The sequence below is a fragment of the Phlebotomus papatasi genome, chromosome 2, assembly GCF_024763615.1.
Source record: "Phlebotomus papatasi isolate M1 chromosome 2, Ppap_2.1, whole genome shotgun sequence".
In the NCBI taxonomy this organism is placed as follows: Eukaryota; Metazoa; Arthropoda; class Insecta; order Diptera; family Psychodidae; genus Phlebotomus; species Phlebotomus papatasi.
In genome coordinates, this window is record NC_077223.1 from 9,180,834 (window position 1) to 9,199,696 (window position 18,863).

The 18,863-nt window shown below is 36.6% G+C and overlaps 3 protein-coding genes across 4 annotated transcripts in view; 1 reads left to right on the plus strand and 2 right to left on the minus strand.

The window, feature by feature from the left end:
- The window catches only part of LOC129803662 (histone-lysine N-methyltransferase EHMT2), a 50,581-nt gene that overhangs the window by 21,302 nt on the left and 10,416 nt on the right, over positions 1–18,863 (plus strand). The window lies entirely within an intron of this gene.
- LOC129803665 (uncharacterized) overlaps positions 1–18,863 on the minus strand; it is a 43,401-nt gene that overhangs the window by 2,384 nt on the left and 22,154 nt on the right. Inside the window, exons 2-6 of the mRNA XM_055850386.1 lie at positions 15,543–15,741; positions 7,877–8,619; positions 2,802–2,936; positions 2,284–2,733; positions 1,981–2,207 (exon numbers count right to left, since the gene is read on the minus strand). Of these exons, the coding sequence (XP_055706361.1) occupies positions 1,981–2,207; positions 2,284–2,733; positions 2,802–2,936; positions 7,877–8,619; positions 15,543–15,733 (1,746 nt within the window). The 5' untranslated portion in view covers positions 15,734–15,741. The remainder of the gene's footprint in view (positions 1–1,980; positions 2,208–2,283; positions 2,734–2,801; positions 2,937–7,876; positions 8,620–15,542; positions 15,742–18,863) is intronic.
- On the minus strand, positions 5,053–6,863 carry LOC129803669 (uncharacterized). Its single transcript, XM_055850391.1, has one exon. It carries the CDS (start codon positions 6,372–6,374, stop codon positions 5,565–5,567), a length of 810 nt encoding a protein of 269 aa, XP_055706366.1. The 5' UTR covers positions 6,375–6,863; the 3' UTR covers positions 5,053–5,564.

An 18,863-nucleotide genomic window follows, 5' to 3' on the forward strand; every position in this document is an offset into this window, starting at 1 on the left:
TTTTTTTGCAAAACTCCTTTTATACAATAACTTTTATACAATATTGGTCGTTTCTAAAAGAATAATTTGTAAAGAAGAACTCAAAGAAAATTTTTTGTGGAACAAATCATATCTTTATCTCTTCATTTTCCCTGCAATTTTCCAGATCTTCCTTATAAATCAAGTTATAAATCTTTTACAATCCTTCAAACTCATAAAAAATGTCTCTTATGCAGTAATATTCTTCTTGAAAAAATAATTAAAACCTCTAAAGATCGCAGGGTCCCAAATGATACCGTTATTTAAATACTTTGAGTAATAAATTCAGAGAAAAAATGTTTTAATTAATTATACTGAGAAGCTTTTGTTAAAATTCTTTAGTAACGGTACCCTTACGACCTTATGAACTTCAGCAATCCTAGCTCCTTTTTTAAGGAGAATATTTCTCTAAAGACGGCAAAAGGATGCAATCGAGGAAATACGTTTAACGGAATTAAAGAATATTCGAGGATATTTGAGGAAAATCCGGATACAAGAGAGATAGGAATACGGTTTCTTTTGGGAAAATGTTCCTTGAGTTCAGTTTTCTTTAAGAACACATATTAAAAAAAAAGCTAGTTTCATAAAAATATAGTTCTACCAATTTCTTAAGAACCCTTACTTTAAGATATCTGAAAAAGTTGACGTGATGGACCATAAGTTTCTTCGGGTCATGTGTTCAAGGTACACCAAGGACTCCGAAAATACCTGTTATTTGCCATTAAACGAAAAACGTTTTCGTTTTGTTGCCCTGTAATGTGCGATGGCTTTAGAACATGGCTAATTTGTATAGGAGCTGCCAGATGGAGCAGTCATAGGGAAAATCTAAAAATATTTATTTAAAGCTTAACGGCGTTATCACACTTGCACATTAAAATTTTAATGTGATTCACATTAATTCTCGCTTGTGAGCGTTTAAATATGTTATTTGTGTCTTTGAGTCACTTAATATTTGGGGTTTTTCTATTTATTGATAAAGAAGTGGACTTGACCTGCAAAAATAAGTTTAAATTTACCCAAAGCATAAATATTTTTCACATTAAAAAATTAATGAGAAATTCGCATTAATTTTTCGCATTAATGCTATAAATCAATTAGATCAATCAAATAGATCAAATTTCGAATATACAATGATTGAAACACACAAATTACACATTTGGACTCTCACCAGCGACAATTAATGTGAATCATATTAAAATTTTAATGTGCAAGTGTGATAACACAGTAAGTCATACATCGACTTTGTCCCGAATTGCATTAAGATCGGTTAAGCCGTTTTCGAGTAAAAAAATTGTTAAAGTTATGAATTTTCCGAAGGACATCGTTAATTTCCCAAGGACTGACAGTCCTTTTTGACTTTGGTCTCGGTAAATTTTAAGTCATACACCAACACCTATAAAATGAGCCTAGTTCCATCTCTGGCGAAGGATTGCACCAGCTCCCATACATTTCTGCCCATTGTCCTTTAAATTTTACTGACCAAATTAAATTTTTGCAGACAAAATTTTACTTTTTACTGACAATTGAATATTTTTACTGATCATTAGGAATTATTTGCTGATAAAATTTAATTTTTTGCTGACCACTTTTAATTCTTTCCTGCTCATTTACTTTTTCTCTTTTATAAACACTATCCGTCGCGTTTTTTGATTCTTCTGACCCACCTAAAATTCAAACGGCAAGAGATATCGACTTACGGTTTTGGACAATCTTCCTAAAACGATATTATCACGAAATTAATCTCTTTCTTTTCTTCCCTTCCCACTTTATTCGTTTTCTATCTTCCTAAAATACGTCAAAAATGATGTTGTTCTAAGTTTTCTCAAAATTGGCCCAAGCAATTTTAGTGATTTTCGGATATGTTTTATAGATTGATTCAAAACCAATTTTTAATGGAGCCGTTTTTAATATCCAAGGCGCTATATTTATGTTAATTTGGAAAGGATAGAGCTAGGAACTTACAGGTTCACATGGTCCTAAGCAGTATTTGACATTGCACTGGAAGATCACTCCATAGCTTTCCGTAAATCGGAAGGCCTCGTAGATAGATTGCAGGGCGTGTCCGTCTGGTGTGAAGCCAGGGAAAATTGTAGGATCGACAGGACAACCCTCATCGTCGATGATTTGGAAAGTGCTCTTGGAATCCTTTGCCATGGCAACACAAGATCTTGCATAAATTCCGTAGGGTGCTAAAATAGCATTGAAAGAAAAATAGGTTCATTTTAGAAAAAAAGTCCCAAATTGGCATAATTTTAATGAGCTTACTGTCTTCTGGAATTTCAATTCTGAACGTGAGTCGATCGCCAATTCGAACAGTCTCAACTTCACGATTTCGCGCATCGAGAATCCGGATACGCGGTGGCGGTGCTTCGGGTGATGAATTGATGTGGATCATTTCAGGATCACGAATGGGCATCATGCCGAAAGTGATGTTCTTGGAACTCATATCGTAGGTGCATTTGACTTTGTAAATCTTGTCTGCTTTCGTCATCACGATCGAATGGTGCTGGAGGACAATTGTGTTGGTGTACACACCCGTTACGCTCTGGGTGTTGCAATCTTGGCCGGCCATCGTGAGATCCAGTCTGAAGGCATCCGAATTGATCACATCGATGTTGCATGTCTCAGAACGTCCCAATGCATAAATGCGCCCGTTAAATGGCTTGCTGGTTCTTACTTGTACAGCTATCCGGGTGTCTTTGCAATGGACCTCAACTGTTTCGGGTGGGAAGGTATTTAATCAGTTGGAAGTCATTTAATTGAATTTTTAATTCAATAATTACCATCGTAGCATGTGCCTGTCTTGTCACAATTGGCGTCAGTTCTTGTGAAGTTGTTGATGGATGAATCTTCAACCGTGTCAAAGACAACTGGAAGTGTTGAATCCGGTTGACCGGTCGGTGATGATATGCTTGATTCTGCAAAAAAGGTCAAGAGGTTAGAGAAACGCCTCTAATAGGGGTTGGTGCAGAGGTTCTCTCGCATTTGTTAAGTCTGCGATTGCAAGTGAAATCTCTCCGATTGAAATTGAAGAAATTAATTAATCGTGGAATTCTTGAATATAATGGGAAGATCGATTTATAGGAGAAGAGAAACCTCTAAGGTCCCAAATCGCTTTCTCCAATTGTTTGGGTAGTTTGGGCTCTAATAACTCTGGTAGGTGCTAAATGACAAAACGGATTGTGAATTTCCTTTTTTTAACCATCCACTTTCCTTTTTTCCTTGGATTTCTCGGTTCCCTAGCGTTACCTAAGGCTACAGGACCACAAGCTTCTGCTATTTTATCAACATTGATCACCAAGTCTGCTCCTATTTCAAAAGACTTCCTCCTTATTTTGAGATGATTTCCTGAATGGAATTCAAAGTCCTTAGGCTCATCCTAACCTCTCGTTTTACAACATAGCAAAAAGAAGTGTTTCTTGGAGATTCCTTAGGTTCTCTGCTTCTCAAACGGTTCCCGTTGGTCCCTGGATTCCTTTTGTAGTCCCCCGGATTTAGGGATTCATCACGTATTCCCCAATTTTCTAGTGCTCTCTTTTTAGAGCATTTCCTAAATCTTAGTGTTCCCCAGTTCTATAAACCTTCCCCTAGGTTCCCCTAGGTTCTGTAAAAGTAAAGGGGTTCTCTCTTAGTTTCCCGACTTCTTAACATTCCCCGTGGACTCTCGGTTCGTTCCTTAGTATTTCTCGGTTTTGTAATGTTTCTCGTGAGTCCCCTGGGTTCTTCCTAGGATCCTAGGGGTCCCCGCTTTTTTCTCTTCTCTTCAAAAAAAAAAAAAAGAAATAGTTTGCGACTCCTTAGTATTCCTCTAGATTCTCTACTCGTTTTTTAATGTTTCCCGGTTTTCTAATGTTTCCCGTGTCTTTCCTGGGATCTTTATGGGATTCTAGGGTTTCCCGCTTTCTTAGTACTACCCATCGGATCTCGGAGTCATCGTTTATTTCCAACTTTCTGTAAAAGTAAAGTGGTTCTCTCTTAGTTTCCCGAGTCCTTAACAATCCCCGCGGACTCTCCGTTTGTTTCTTCGTATTTATCGGTTTTGTAATGTTTCCCGTGGGTTCCCCGGCTTCTTCATGTGATCCTAGGCGTACCCGCTTTTTTCTCTTTTTTTCAAAAAAAAAAAGTAGTTTCCAACTCCTTAGTATTCCCCTGGATTCTCTACTTATTTCTCAATATTTCCAGATTGTTTTCTAATGTTTCTCGTGGAGCTCCTGGGATCTTGAGATCCTAGGGTTCTCGGTTTTTTTTTAGTGCTTTCCATGGGTTCCCGGGTATAGTGTATTACCGAAATTTCTCTAAAATCAAAGGTGTTGGTTTTTAGTTTTGACAGGACCCTATCTTTCCCCTGGGTTCCTTCGGTCTTTTGTTGGATCCTACGGTTTCCCGTTTTCTTAGTACTACCCATCGGTTCTCGGATTCATCACGTATTCCCAATTTTCTCTAAAAGTAAAGGGGTTCTCTCTTAGTATCCCGAGTCCTTAACATTCGCCGTGAGTTCTCTACTTGTTTCTTAGTGATCTCCGGTTTTCCAATGTTTCCCGTAGATTCCTTTAGACCAGAGGTGTGCAAGAACCGTTGAAACCGAATAAACGTCAAAATAAGTTTGTTCTGGTTGAAGAAAGGATAATTAAAAGAGATCAAATCGCGATGAGCCACCACGCAAATTCCGATACTCGCGGGAGAATTATCGTTACCCATTGGAGAGTTGAACCCCTGCGCAAACCCACTGCACTCACCAAAAGGCAACGATAGACTGACTGATAGAAAAGGACGTGCGCACAGCTCCCCTCAAGACGTCAACACCTTAAGTGACGGCTTCTATCCCAGCGAGCACAGATACGATGATGGCTCAAGTATTAATTATGCTACTCTAATGGGAACTTTAATAAATTTCATCGAATCTGTTATGCATTGTTCTACATTCGGCCATTCCTGACGTGTTGCCGTCCCCTGGCAACGGTATTGGCACATTACGTTAAATTAAATTTAGGTTATTCGACTTTGAGTGCAACAAAATTAACAGTCGAAAAACTCACAATTCAAGCAAAGAACAATGCAGACCAGTCGCAAAACTCACGACTGAAGTGAACAATGATGCCAGTTATTGCCTCTGTATCCAGCAAAACTGATTTTCCGCATCATTTTCCAGCTTTACCAGTGATGCCGGTTATTGCAACCGATTTTCCGCATCACTTGTCCAGCACACAAAATCCGTGTACTGTCCAGGCCTGTTGGAGCTCTTTCCCTTGTGTTGTCCGGCGCCAAATTCTGAAAAGATATAACCTCAAATTGTTGCATGGGTTAGATATCTTCTTTGACCAGCCCGTGTGTTGCCAGGCTGACCAGATCAAATTCGATCTGCCAGAGTCCCAAAATAGGACATATTTTGACTCTGAATCAACTCTTTATTTCCATCAATGTCACCCTAACATCCTCAATAATTCAAATTCGAATATTTAAGTGGCATTAAAGACAATGATAAAGTTACAACTCCAGGAAATAATTTCCTCATGGAACTCCGCCGTGAATCCAATCTTCATGAAGTTTTATTTCTGGCAATTCCTCCTCAAGTGACCTACCGCATTACAACGGTAACAGCGACGATTCTCTGAACCCCTGACTTCATTTTGTTTTCCATCTTTAGACGTCTTTGGATTCGACTCCGCTGTTTGTTTGCCTTGAGAAGTTGAAGGGTTTCCCGAACTGATGCTAGATCTGTTCCTATCGGCAAAACGTCTAGACACCTTGGATTCACCAGAGCAATCTCCATCTTCCTCAACCTTCAACATGTGTTGCAAAAATTGTGGAAGGCTGCATGATGGCAAAGTCCACAGAACCTTGCGATCCGCAGCACTAGGAAGTCCCTTGATAAGGTACTCCTTGATGGTCTCGTCCCCCAGGTGAATTCTTCTAGCCATCTTCACTTTCTCATGGTAGTATTCCTCCAGTGTCTCGCTAGGGCGACGCTTCCGGGCGTTCAACTTCTCATGAACTTCCGATTCACGTAGGTGTTTCGGAAAGTTAGCTTCCAAATCTCTCTTGAATACTTCCCAAGAATCAACGGTGCCTTCTGCAGCTTCCAACCAATTCTGCGCTGGTCCTTTCACTCTCAAAGAGGCATACAAGAGCATTTGCGAGGATGTCCACTTGTAAACTTGACCCAGAGTTTCGATTTTGTTGATCCATTCACGAGCAAACAGGAATTTTCCATCGTATTCAATGCCATGGAATTCTGGAATCATGAGCTCGATCTCCTTTACCCCAACATTCGGTGCTTGAGCTGAGATAACAGTGTCAGGCGAGGTACGCCTTCCCAGGGTTTCATCCAACACTCCAGAACGAGTCAATCTGGGCATTGCGATAGCCTCTGTTGTCACAGGATTGAAATGAGAATCACTAAAAGGACAATAAAATTAATCACTGCCAACAAATACAACAGAAAAGTGTTTCTTTTACCTCACTGTATTAATTTTAGGAATTTATCCACCGACAGTCTCGAAAATCACTATAAAATTGCAACAACCCTCTATAATTTTTCAGAAAAATTCCACAGAAAATATTGCGCAATGACTTCCAAGAAAAACGAACACGATTAAACGCGATCGACACAGAACAAAAGTGCTTCCCCTTTAAGCACAAATTGTCCGCTCTCCCTCACAGACACCAACATTCATTTGGGTGCACCCTTTCACACCAACACATTCACACTATGCTCTTTCACACTCCCCTTCTCGATACCCTTCTTTGTCTTTATTCCCTAGAAATTTTCCATCTATCAGACAGGAACAGGTGATCAAGTTTGAATCTGATGGCTTTAATTTTCTTTCAAATAAATCAAATTTCTCCCGCACTTTTTGGCGGTTTGCGTGGCTTACCAATTTTTTTCCCTTTTTCGCTCTACGCCCCAGCCTTTGGTGGCCGGAATGCGCACGAGCTTGTGTGTGTACAAACCGTTTTCTCCTTCACGTTGATCTCTCGCTCGCTCAGCTGCTTCCCCTCCGAAAGCTGCTCTCTGGTTGCTCGCCACCCCTAGCACACCAAACACACACACACGCGTACGATCACGTCGAAGCGCTGTGGCTCATTTTCCCTCCCTCTCGATCACATGCGGCTTAGGAAAATCCCCACAATGCAAGACATGACGAAATACCACTGAAAGATTTTTTCACAATTCGCGGCCCACTTTTATGGGTCTTTTTGAATTAATCCCACTTCTGAATGAAGAAAGGATAATTAAAAGAGATCAAATCGCGATGAGCCACCACGCAAATTCCGATACTCGCGGGAGAATTATCGTTACCCATTGGAGAGTTGAACCCCTGCGCAAACCCACTGCACTCACCAAAAGGCAACGATAGACTGACTGATAGAAAAGGACGTGCGCACAGCTCCCCTCAAGACGTCAACACCTTAAGTGACGGCTTCTATCCCAGCGAGCACAGATACGATGATGGCTCAAGTATTAATTATGCTACTCTAATGGGAACTTTAATAAATTTCATCGAATCTGTTATGCATTGTTCTACATGGTAGCATTTTGACCACTGACCTACATGTTTCATTTGACGTTTATTCGGTTTCAACGGTTCTTGCACGCCTCTGCTTTAGACCTTCTTGGGAGCCTCTTTTTGAGTACTTTCCAAAGTCTTTCTCTCTTTCCAAACTAAACTAAAAGTGTTTCCGGTTCCCCGAATTTTCCAATTGGTCCCTAAACCCTCCACAATTCTCCAGCATTCTTTAATCTTCTAACGTTCTTCTTAGGTGCCCCAGGTTCCTCATTTTCTCAAACTTTTCTTAGCCTAGATTAGTTTAAATTCCTTACAATTCTAATTTAAGTAAGATCATAAAACGTACTTACTTTCACATAAATTCTCAAAGTACTGTCCAGTAGGTTCTCCTCGGTCAATCAAGGGTCTTTCGCCATTTAGGTACGTTGAAGGTCCATCTGGTAGGGTTTTGTGGTCCAAATGGTACAGGCGACAGTTGTAGGTGGTCCCCTGAGGCCTTCCCAGGTACAGGAAGGATCGACAGAGGAATTCTGTCTCAATTTCACAAGCTAGCCTACAAGCATCCTCCGAAGATACTTGCAACTCCTTGTCTGTGTAGTAATGGATCCCCACGTATTGAGCCACCTTTTCGTCAGACACCCCTATCCTAGGCACTTGGAATAGCCTCGAATTCTTGCAAGCTTGCGCAGGTTTTAGGCACAAATTCTCAAAATAATCCGTTCCTTGAGCATCTACCAGTTGGACAAATTGTCCTGTTGATCTCCGATCGGAATCCGAAAGGACACATTTCATGTTGTTGTAGTCGTATTCAGCTGATCGACAGACAAAGCGCTTCTCATTGAGACAGGCTGACAGACAGGCTTCCTTGGTGCTGGTATAGATGAGGGCATTGTCCAAGCCTCTGATGATCTTGTTGGGGATCCTCTCAAATGCCCAGGGCCGCATGCAAATGTTGTCCGATCGGAGTTGAACTTTGACCATGTAATACATGGATGATGATCTTTGGGGAATGGCGGTGGGATTGTGCGCATTGGAGTCATTCTGCAGTTGACACAGTGTCTCCTGATCCGGTGTTAGTGGATTCACCACAAAGCTTCATGTAAAAGAAACAACCACAAGATCACGAGACTTATTAGAACGGATGTTATTCAGAGGCCGTAAACAAATTATTTGCACAATTCTCTTTTTCTTTCTTGGCAAATGATCCCCTTATAAGGTGACCATAAAACCTCTTAAGAATACTCAATGGGGACTTTCTAAAAAAAAATCTGTGGGATCTTTAATAGGTCAGAACCTACTTTTTCCACGATTGGCCATGATGACACATAATGTGTGAAATATTTGATGTACTCCAAAGCAACATGATCATTTGTAAACACACCTCTTCGAGAATATATTCAGTATTATTGTCTCTTCTTTCTTTTTTTTACATCATCATCGTCTGTGGTTTTGGCAGAAAAGAAGACATTGTCGACCAGAAGAATGTTATGTAAATTGTGGAAAAGCGGGACTTTAGTCACAAATTGCTATTTTCTTATTTAAAAGCCCAAGCATTCTTGCAAAAACCATAAAATTATGATTAATGCGTCAGCAATAAATAATATTTATAGGTGAATGCATTAATTTTGTTGACTTCCAAGAATATCATTAAAATTAAAAGACTTCATTTCTAACAGTATAGTCAAAAATATCCAAATTTATCTATTACATTCTTATAAATTTATATAGGGATTTCTGTAGTCTTGTTTTTTCCCATTTAACAGTTGCAACTTAAAGATTTTTTTTCTGTAGAATTGTTACAAATTTCGACCAGCTTGCAATTTCGGACACTTGTCTGTTCCTCATATTTCCATGAATTTTTAGTTTTTGCATACTCTAGAGATTATACAATGCAAAAAAAAGTTAAAATATGTTGCTTTGACAAACGAGATGATGTGAAGAAAACTTTGGAAGTATTCCGAAAGGGCAAGGAATTAGGAGAATCAAGGTGTCCGAAATACCACCCAAATCTATTTCTATATTTTTATTTATTTTAAAGTGTATTAAGAATGATTTACAGAAAAAAAAGTCGATAAACTGTCTACAAGGTTCCAAGGAACACTTCCCAAAAAGAAGTAATAAAAGAAAATCAATTTGAATTAAAAACATTGCATTTCAAACTTAAGATTTTGGCGCTTGCATGCAACTATGCCGAAATTCGGCACACTTATCCTAAATATGAATTTTACCATATGTATCACAGTTTAGAAACAAATTTACGTTTTAATTTATTTTTCAAATTTGATAAACTAATTCAGGTAAGAAATTTCTATTTTATAATAATAATAATGCTAGAACAACATTCCATTAAGGAACAAGGTCTTCCCGCAAGGGGATTTCTAGACATGCATTATTATTTTTTCTTGTACGGGATGAGGTTGTCAGTCCCATGCCCGTGGAATCAAGTGCAGTGAAGCTCACTGGATGCAATCCGAATACATTTAATGCCAGAAAAATTCCTGGTGACCTAAAGGGGATTCGAACCCGAGACACTTGCATCATAGAGCGAGTGCTCTACCACTTGACCCATTGAGTGCCCTTTCTATTTTATACATCAGAAAAATTTCATGGAATCAAAATTAAAATGATTTTTTTAAACATTTTGAATATATCTATTTCACTTTTCGTACTCAAAATTGGATACAACTAAATTAAATTTGTAATGACGTTGAAAAGAAGAAGATGAAGAATGTGACAAGGTAGGATACAAGGGAGAGATATTAGTCGAAAAATCGTGCATTTCCTGATTCTGTATGGAAAATATCAAAGACTTCCAAACTTTATGGAAGTGCCATAGGTAATTTCCAGCACTTCCTGCACTACCAAGAACTTCCCGCGTTTGAATTTAAAAGAAACGACTACTCAAATTTAATGTAAATTGTCTTCAACAGCCTGATTATTATTTTGCGCTACATGCTCACCAGAACTTTACTTAGGTACTGTAATTAATTAAAAACGCAAAAGTTATCTCATATTTGAGACTTCCACTTCCGCAGTACTTCCACCTCAGTGTGCACCACTTCTGAACTAATATCTCCCCCTTTTGGTAGGATAGACATATTCCTTTCGTTGAGTAATAACCTTCCCGATTTGAGAGCTCTCTGCGGTTTAGGTTTTTCCTTTACCGATTCGAAGGTATATCAGAGAGAACTTACCTAAAAGTCCGTTGGAATTTCGAATATTTAAACCGACCAGTTACATAAAAGTGAACAAGTTAATGAAAGGACATTTATTTTAATGAAATAGAACTTCAAACGTTCTGCCATCCGGAAATTCCGCAAAACTACACGAAAAATCACTTTTTGCAGCAAGCGTTTGCACATTATTGACAATTGAAGTGTCAAGAATACCGAAATTCGAAATAGCAGAACAATCAGCGCTTAAGCGGCGAGTACGTGAACTTGCACTTTAGGATTTTGGTAGATTTTCGAATAGATTTGGCTTTGGAGTGACTTTGTCTCTTCAAAAGGTTATTACTGAACGGAGCCATTCAAAACATTTGAAGCAGAAAGGGACATGTGAATTTTTATTTCATGATATTTTTCTTATCTAAAAGGTGTGCCGGAGTCATATGAATTGTAAATAAATTTTTATGGCTCCAGTACACCTTTTAGATCAGGAAAATTTAATAAAGCCGAAAATTGTATTCCTTTCTTTCTGACATGTTTTGTATATGTCTATCTCATTCTCTCACACTCTTCTTTTCTTAAACATCGCTCCAAATTCAATTTAGCTCAATCGATTTTGGAATGCGAAAGAATGAGATAGTCATATACAAAACAAGTGAGAAAAACGGGTTTCGAATTTCGACTTCATGAAATTTTCGTGATTTAGAAGGTATGCCGGAGCCATTATGGCTCTGATACAAATTTTATTAAATCAAAATTCGCAGTCTTTCTATCTCAATCGTTTTGCATGTGTCTGTCCCACTCTTTCTCACTCTTCTTCTTCTTTTGAGCGTCATAACAAATTCAATTTAGATTTAAATGCAAAGAAATGGAATATACATTTAAAAAATTTTGAGGAAGAAAGGGCAGTGAATTTTGATTTCATGATATTTCCCCATGTGACAGGGGGGAATCAGTTAAAAAACTGGTTCCATATTTAAAAAAAAACTTTACTTCATTCTAAATAATATTAATATAAATGCAAATGCAACTATAAAATGATTTATAGATTCTTATACATTATCCCAGACAAAAAAAAATAGAATTCTTTGTGTAATTTTCCTGCAAATTATTTAAAGAGTCAATGTCCCAGAAATATGCAAAATTATACTTTCTTCACCATAAGTTTTATTTCCATAGAGAATCTTAGAACGGAAAAATAATTTATGATCTTAGTGATTCTAATCTAAATCGAGAAATTTACTGCTTGGGATATTTTAGTTGCACTTAATTTGAGTATCGTAAAATGTTCTCCAAGTGGAAACCGTTTGATGAACTTTACATATTTTTCATTCTCAATGCTATTTCACAGGTTATATGGTAAAATATTCAAATGAGCGATCTAGTCAGTGAGGAATGATCATAAAAAATAATTCAATTAAAAGTTTTGAATGTGAAGACAGTGCCCTTTCGCCTTCGTGGCTGGAAGCATGTGCAAGAACATTTCTTTCTTTTAGTCTCAAACCACGTGGAAAGTGTTTATGGAAATGAATTAAAAAAAAAAACTATAATTTATACAATTCTTGGAAGTATTAGAAGAAATATCTCGTGAAATTTTGCTAGATCGGTTACAGAACTTTTACAAAAATTATTGTGCATGGAAGATGTTCTGCAATATTCTGTTCAATTGCTTGCAGCCCATCTTCCAAAGATTACTATCAATTAACCCTTTGACGAAGCCAAGGAATCTAACGGACCAAATATTAAAGAATAACAATCTTATGTTGTTATTCACAATTAAAAATGATTGCAGCTATAGAAGTTCTTCCTTTGTTTTAGAGAGTCTCGAAAGAACTAATTATTCTTTATTTAATTTTCACAGAATATAAAAATATATGTAGGTACTAAGAAAATTTCGAGGGTTTAACTGTGGGAAAATAAAGTGTTAAGGAGAAGTGGGGCAGCTTTAAAATTGGGTTTATTTCTCTTATTTTTAAATGAAATTGAGTCTTCATTATGTATTTTAGCTTGGCAATTGGTTTATGTATCTAAATTATGGCAGGGTCCAGTTCCATTTAAAAATAAGGGAATAATCTTTCAGTACAGAAGCAGATCTTGAAAAATTCGAAAATCTATTTGAAGTTCCAAAAAAGAGACTTTCTTACTTCTTGATAATTCCACAAGGTGGATGAGATACATCCTGTTCGAATTTCGAAGTTCTCAAGTGTCAAAAAGTGACGGTCTTCACATTCCCTGTTGTGAGCAAAAAAGCAGAACAACGACGCTTGCTGTTCTTGTCCTATTACTTAATTACTCCATAATCACTGCGTGACCCTTTTGCCAGCTTTTTAGTGTGATATTTGATAAATTTTCCCCATATTGTTCGAAAATTTAATATGAAAATTCGAAATTGAATTTGAATTCTTCGAACATCAACGACTTTTTGTGCAAATAGAGTTCCATTTACCTTTCATCCAAGACACTATTGGAGAATCAAAATCTACTTGTGATTAGGCTCAATCCCTATTTTAAAAACGCCCCAATTCAATTTAAAATCGCCCCACTTCCCCCTAACTTTTTAAAGCAATATTTCACATTTATTTTATTATATTTTCTTTATTATCATGACTGATTAATTAATCGTGGCTAACTCTGAAAAGCACAGATTTTCGAAAACATTTCGAAAGCCTTTCAGGGGAAGTTTCCTGCACTTAGGAAATATCCAACGAGAAATTTTCACCTCCATAATAATCACATTTAAATAAATTTAAACGAATTTTACTAAGGACTTTTCTTAAAATTCGAAACATCCTTTTCGAAATTAAAATCTTGTTGGATTCCTTACATCAGAGAAAAATTACCTGTTCGATAGCGAACCTAGCGTCGGTTCTACACAATTCAAATATTGAGCCCGATCACAAGTAGATTTTGATTCTCCAATAGTGTCTTGGATGAAAGGTAAATGGAACTCTATTTGCACAAAAAGTCGTTGATGTTCGAAGAATTCAAATTCAATTTCGAATTTTCATACTAAATTTTCGAACAAGGTGTGGAAAATTTATCAAATATCACACTAAAAAGCTGGCAAAGGGGTTACTCAGTGATTATGGAGTGATTAAATAATGGGACAAGAACAGCAAGCGTCGTTGTACTGCTTTTTTCCTCACAACAATGTGAAGACCGTCACATTTTGACACTTGAGCACTTCGAAATTTGAACAGGATGTACCTCATCCTCCTTGCGGAATTATCAAGAAGTAAGAAAGTCTCTTTTTTGGATCTTCAAATAGGTTTTCGAATTTTTCAAGATCTACTTCTGTACGGAAAGATTATAGATTTTAGAAGGTTGTAGCGCTTTGTGAGACCTTTCATTTACGCTCGTCAAAAACGGTCAAATAGAACAGGAAATATGGCGAGAAGTCTACGGTATATTAATGTGATGTTTCATAAATTTTTCCATATTTGTACGAAAATTTAAGTTTGTAAATTCGAAATTAAGTTTTGATTTTTCGAGCATCAACGACATTTTGTGGGAAGATACGTCAATTTATCTTTTATCCAAGAAGCTATTGGTGGATCAAACTCAAGCTGATAATGGGAAGACCAGGGGGTGACATTAGCTCTAAAAAATGCGACCAGTTTTAGTGTAAATTTTTTCCTGTTTTCGTACACATTTCACGGGATATCTCCAAAACTACGTAAGTTGCCAATTTCGGGTTTTCGGTTGCCCATTCTATATTATATTGGCTTTTATTTTGCATTTGTATTATTTGCTAATTCATTCTACTATGACAAAAAATAACTAATAAACTCAAAAGTTTTTAAGGTTTCTGCGTTTACCGTACCAATTCGAAGGTATATCAAAGACAAATTACATAAAAACCCATTGAAAGTTCGAAAATTTAAATCGACGAGTTGCACAAAAGTGAATAAATTCATGAAAAGGACATTTATTTTAATAAAACTGGAATTGAAATGTTCTGACATATTTAAATTCAACAAAATCGCACAGAAATCACTTTTAGCAACAAACGTTTGCCCACTTAAATATGTCAAGATTACCGAAAATTCGAAAGTAGAACAGACAGCGCAGAAGCGGCAAATATGTGAATTTACAATTATCGACTTCTAGTCGATTTTCGAATAGTTTTAGCTTGAGTAACTTCGAATCTTCGAAAGGTTATTGCTGAACAAAGCCATTTTCTCTTACATTGTCAATTCTTCTGGTACAATACCCCTTAACACTTTTTGTACATATGCATAACCCTTAATTCTGATCAAGTGCCGATATCATTAAAAACATAAATTAAAAAACCTCATCGCTTTATTTGCCTTTAAAGGGACTAGGTTTGCAATCAATTTCCAGATCAAAAAAAAATTAAAAAAGGCTCTAGAATAAGATGGGGTAATTCGAAATCATGTCTGTTTTGGAATTTTGAGATATTATCACTGTTTCAGATGGTCAACATTCGAGAATATTTCTTCGTTATTTTTTCCATTTGCTATCTAAAACAGGTAGGAAATTTTACTGTCCCAATTAGACATGATTCCAAATTACCCCATCTTACCCTATTACTCCAAATTTTAGGTTATGTTGCTTGAAATTTCTTTGATGCCATAACCTCACTTTAACCTCTTGCCTATGAAATGAAATTTTTGCCAGTAAAGAGTGAATTTAATGAGTTCGAGATGAAGGTTCTTTTTACTATGCGTTAGGAGGAGAAAAAAAAAACTTAGGAGAGTGATCGAAAGTAATTTGCCGTTGAGTCAACAGACAGAATTTTCTTGTTGGAATGAAGATTTACCTCTAGGGAATGTATCGTGTTGTGGACTTTCTCAAAAAATCATTAGCGGTATGTGTTTGTTCTTACCTGAAAGCCGCCGCTTGGCAATCTTGTTCCTCTCGACACCATCCCTGGCACTCGTATAGGGATAGATTCTTCACACTGTAGTAGGTTGTGCCGGGAAAATCAAAGTCCGTGAGCTTCTCGAATGCAATTCTCGCATGGGTGTACTTAAGAACTATCGATAGTATCACGATGCCTACATATTTCCATGTCATGATGTGATCTGCAATGAGGGTCACACAAATGCTAACATTAAATGGTTGCTATTGATGCTAAAGGGTCTCTCCTTTCATTCAATCATTTTGCCAACATAGGTGAATGCAAAAATTGTGCTCTTAATCCCAACTCATGTAACTCTGTATGTTCTTTTGCTTCTATTGAATGTGTGGCCTTTTGTTGCCATGTGAGAGCACTATAAAGAAATTAGAAGCAAAAGAATCTCAAAGAAGGTTTTATCTTTTTTGGGCCAACTAACGGATTCTCCACAGACATTGAATCTCTTTACACTGATTCGATAATCATTACTACAGTTCCATTATATGACTCTTACAGCCAAAGAGATCTCTATGGGATGGAAGCATAAGGTATAGAAGAAAAGTCTCTCAAGCCAAATGAATCACATGTATTATTATGTAATTTTTAACGGGTGGCAAATCTCGTGAATTAATTCTTTTTTTTTCGTATACTCTTCTCATCGTTCTGTGCTTTATTCTTTCTTCGTCACTTTTTTTTTTTTGAGGAGAGAAAGAGCAGCTGATGATGAAGATTGCCAGTGAAATGTTCTAACCCGTTTTATACCTTCTTTCTTCTTCCAAATAAAATTCTCGCACATGTTTTGAATGTGTGATTTTTTTTTCGATAAATGGCACAAAATGCAAGACGACTTAGTCTGAGCCTATTGTGAATTTGTCAGACTGTTAATCTCGATTTTTAAGTCATTTAGCGTAAGCCTATTATACTTCTACAAATTGAAAAATTGTAAATGTTTTGTGATTAATTTAAAATATGTTTCTCATTTATCAATACTAGTTTCTATTAAAAAAAAATACAAATTGAGGTTAAGTCGTCTGATAACCTCAAAGGCACATAACCTAAAAAATGTCATTTTATATGACAAAAGCTTTTTAAGTTCTATGTGGAAAATTAAGAAGAAATGGGGTTGGTGGGGCAGTTCCCCGCTAGCTTGATTTACGAAAAACCATTTTATAAACATTGATTAATTGACACAAATTGACATTTTTCAATCCTCAAATGGAAACAATATTTTCAAAAGCGTAACGGTGGATTACATTTCCCTTAAATCAAGAAAATAAGGTTAAAATGTATCATTGTAATTTATTGCTAAACAACTGGGATTTTTTAAGTAAGTTACGATAATATTGATTGCTTAATCAATCAGAGAAAAATGGTAGTAATTCAGATTCCGCGTAAAAATTTCTTCACATAACCTCAAATTTCACGTTATATTGGAACCGTCGCTTTTCAAATTTGAGGACCGAGAAAACATCAAATTCTAACCAATTTCAATTCAGCTGAAAACATTTGTATTTCCAGCTGAATTGTTCTAACCTTAAAACGCCACTCGTGAGGCAGGGCCTAATGTGCAAGTTGACGTACGCGCCGCTTTAGCGCTGATTGTTCTGCCATTTCGAATTTCGGAATTCTTCAGACTTCAATCGTCAACAATGTGCAAACGTTTGCTGCAAGGAGTGAATTTTTGTGTAGTTTTGCGGAATTTCAGTATGGCAGAACGTTTGAATTGCTATTTCATTAAATGTCTATTTAACTTGCTCACTTTTGTGTAACTCGTCGAATTAAATATTCGAGCTTCCAATGGGTTTTTAGGGAAGTTCTCTATGATATACCTTCGAACCGGTAAAGGAAAAATCTCAACCGGATAGAGCTCTCAAATCGGGATGGTTATTACTGAACGAGAGGATTATCCTCGATATAATTTTATGAATTTCATCAATTACAGGATTTTAAACATTCGGGATTTTGGCTGCCTTCGGTTTTAGAGGTAGTCCATGTAAATATTTCGTACATAGAGACATATTACCGAAAAAAAATTCGAAATCGAATTTTCGGTGATTAAAATTCGATCACTCTAGTGGACTTATTTTCGTGCGAAAAGGTAATCCACGGAGAGCTCTATCTCTTGAGTTCAAGCATTCCACTAAGCTCTGGAATGGTTTGCCATCTCTTTTTCATCTTAACAATAAATCTGTTCTCAAATCATTTCCGAAAAGCTAGTTTTTTTTGTAAGAAAAGTTTCTTCGCTTATTTCGAAACAGGCAGAAAAGGCGAACTGGAGACGAAGTAAACCGTGTATAAATGTCATTTGATCAAGAAAAATTTATTTCCAAAATTGTAAAAGACCACTTGACATATAAAAGGTTTGAGAAAATGAAGTGTTTTTATGCCATAACTTTAAAAAATAAATAATATTTAATAAATAGAATTCCTTTAGAAGCAAAGGGTACCTCATTCTAATTTTTTCTGACAAGGGTTTCTGGTTTCTCAGGCTTCGCGATGCATGTTTTGGGTTTGATCTGTTCTCAGATCATTTTCGGAAGGCTAGCTTTTTTTTAAGAAAAGTATCTTCGCTTATTTCGAAACAGGCAGAAAAGGCGAACTGGAGACGAATAAACCGTGTATAAATGCCATTTGATCAAGAAAAAATTGTTTTCAAAACTGTGAAAGACCCCTTGACATATAAAAGGTTTATCTTTGAGAAATTGAAGTGTTTCTATATCACAACTTTAAAAATCTTCAAACTGCTTTATTTCTCATAAATAATATTTAATAAATAAATCCTTTAGAAGCAAGGGGTAACTCATTCCCATTTTTTCTGACAAGGGCTTCTGGTTTCTCAGGCTTCGCGATGCAAAGATTTGGTTTCTCGGGTTTCGCAATGGAATTTTTGGGTTTCTCGGGTTTCGCGATGCAGAAATTGGGTTTCTCAGGTTTCGCGAAGCGTTTCTCGGGAAATTGATAATGGTTACTCAATATGTGTTACCCCTTGTTTAGAAGTATTTAAGGGTTAAAACCCAGTCAAAAGATAATAAGGATAATCTTAACAGTTTCATGTGAGATAATCAATGCAGGAAATCTAGCTATTTAGATAACTTCACTATAAAGAAGTTTAAAGAAATAACATTTTAATGATAGATTACTAAACTCAAATATTTTCCCTGTGGGGCTTTTGGCAATATCTCTTCATCGTTAAATTGATACTCAATGAATTCTGTAAATCACTGGACGGAGAAAGAGTAACACGGATAACGAAAAAGTCGATTAAGAAATGTACAATCGGTTGATCAGTAACGGAATATGATTTGAATA

Excerpts from the sequence above, each read along its gene's own strand:
- LOC129803669 (XM_055850391.1), bottom strand. The coding sequence starts at position 6,374 with ATGCCCAGATTGACTCGTTCTGGAGTGTTGGATGAAACCCTGGGAAGG.